Source organism: Penaeus monodon, chromosome 32 (genome assembly GCF_015228065.2).
Source record: "Penaeus monodon isolate SGIC_2016 chromosome 32, NSTDA_Pmon_1, whole genome shotgun sequence".
NCBI classification, from domain to species: Eukaryota; Metazoa; Arthropoda; class Malacostraca; order Decapoda; family Penaeidae; genus Penaeus; species Penaeus monodon.
In genome coordinates this window covers 9,526,760-9,528,612 of record NC_051417.1, presented here as the reverse complement: position 1 = coordinate 9,528,612, position 1,853 = coordinate 9,526,760, and the positions used below count along the sequence as shown (strand labels likewise).

Below are 1,853 nucleotides of genomic sequence, written 5' to 3'. Positions count from 1 at the left end.
TGCTGTACACTACATTAAAGATTAACCCTTCATTTTCTGTTATTACTGTAATCAAATTCTCATAATTTTATAGATAATATATCTTTTACTGTTTAAATCTTTATTATATCTTTTCTCTTTATATATCATGTGTTCTCATATTATTTTTTAAGCTTTCATAAGCATGAAGTGATAATATATGTTTTGAGTGACCTTATCACAGCTTTCCCTTTTCAAAACTATGTATCCAAACTATAACTTTTAAGCTTATAATAGTGTTTTGTAAGCTTTCAGCTTCATTATCTTGTCAGATTGGCTGTAGACCAGCCAATATTTTAATGCATGAAGCTCAATTTACTCCTTTTATAAATTCACAAATTACTATTGGTAATTTAATATCACCATTTATTCCTATAAACTTTGCCAACTCTTTAACAGGTTTCCTGTATTTGGAAACATTCCTTTGCCAAGCACAAAACATCTTTGATGAATTCAACATCTATGCTTATTTCCGTTGCAGAAGGTGGATTAGACGGTTTGCCGTACTGTGATGTGCGTTGTGTTTTGATAGGTGGTATTGCTTGTAGCTTACTCATTAATGCTGCCGTGCTCATAGTGCATGTTGCCTCCATGATTAGCCGCAGTCTTGCCATGCAGAGGTAGATTGTTGTTGTAGGAGAATGGTTATTAGTCTCCCCCTGAGGATGAGATCATCTGATTCAACCGTTTACATTTTAAAAATCATAGAGTTTTCAAAGAAACTAACTTGGTGGTTATTGCAGCACCTCAACAGAGCTGAGAAGGAGTTTCATAAGAGGTCACAAAAAACGTCTCAAAAGTCTTCTAGCTGGTGCTGTTGCCAATGAGTAAGAAGTAAGCCAGGTCAGCGCAGGAACCTCAGGCTTCACTAACCCCCTCACGATGCTCACAGTGGCAGTATCAGCCATGTTGCTAGCCTCCCTCCCAGTGTCAATGAGTGTCATGTCTCTGGAGCTTAGATGTGACACAACACTTTGGTTGATGTTGGTGTTATTTAAACTCTTCAAGCAGTTTCTCTCCTTTTAATTGTTGACTCATAATGAATTACTCTTTTTGAAGGTGAAAGATATTCGAATATTTTGGTTGATGGAAGTAAGGATAGATTTGTCATGTTTTCTGCCATGACCTGCAAATCTTATCAACTGAAGTCTTCTGTTGCAGAATGCATCATTAAGTGGATGTCATTGGGTGTTGCGATGAAATACACTGAATACACTGTGACCCTGCATGGTATATGGTCCACAGCCTGAATACAAAGTAGGCGCTCTGGTTAAACAGACATTGAGCTGAACAGTACACAAGGAAATTGATAATGCATTCTTCTTCATGGGCTTTTGTGATGGATAATTAAAATTACTTTTAGATTTACTAAATTATTTTTAAACAAAAAACTGGAGAGAATTTTATTTACAGTACTTCAGTTATAGGAGTTAGTTATAAATAATTAATGACATTACCTGCTGCTGAGTTTGATGACAGTTTTCATTGTTATTTCATGAATCGTGTTAAAAGCATAGATGTGTAAGCATGAGAGGTACCCTGGGGCTGTTTAGTATCTGTTGTCTCACTAATACCACTAATAGTATTTTCACTAAAAGAAAATAAAACTGCTCCTAACCACTATGTAGGGGAGATCAGTTAATTAACAATGAAGGTTGGTTGGAGAGAGTTTTAAAATGTTATTTCCAAGGAGTACAAAACAGTGAGTTTCTTCAAGTTTGTTGTTTTGTGTTTGTGGTGGATTATTTTAGATGGTGACTTTAATACTTAGTTAACCCTTTTAGTGCAGTGGTTGAACTTTGTTGCTCTGAGCTTTGTGCCTCTGAAGTACAAAG

The 1,853-nt window shown here is 35.7% G+C and overlaps 1 protein-coding gene across 8 annotated transcripts in view; it reads left to right on the top strand.

Moving 5' to 3' along the window:
- Window positions 1-1,853, top strand: part of LOC119593490 (gelsolin, cytoplasmic-like) — a 58,995-nt gene that overhangs the window by 55,028 nt on the left and 2,114 nt on the right. For 2 of the 8 annotated variants that reach the window (XM_037942433.1, XM_037942432.1), the window contains one exon: window positions 762-852. The exons of 2 other annotated variants lie outside the window; for them this stretch is intronic. In XM_037942433.1, the coding sequence (XP_037798361.1) occupies window positions 762-845 (84 nt within the window). In that variant the 3' untranslated portion in view covers window positions 846-852. Of the gene's footprint in view, window positions 1-499; window positions 532-761; window positions 853-1,853 lie in introns of all 8 variants that reach the window. 4 more of the 8 variants (XM_037942436.1, XM_037942434.1, XM_037942439.1 and 1 more) reach the window with 2 other exon arrangements.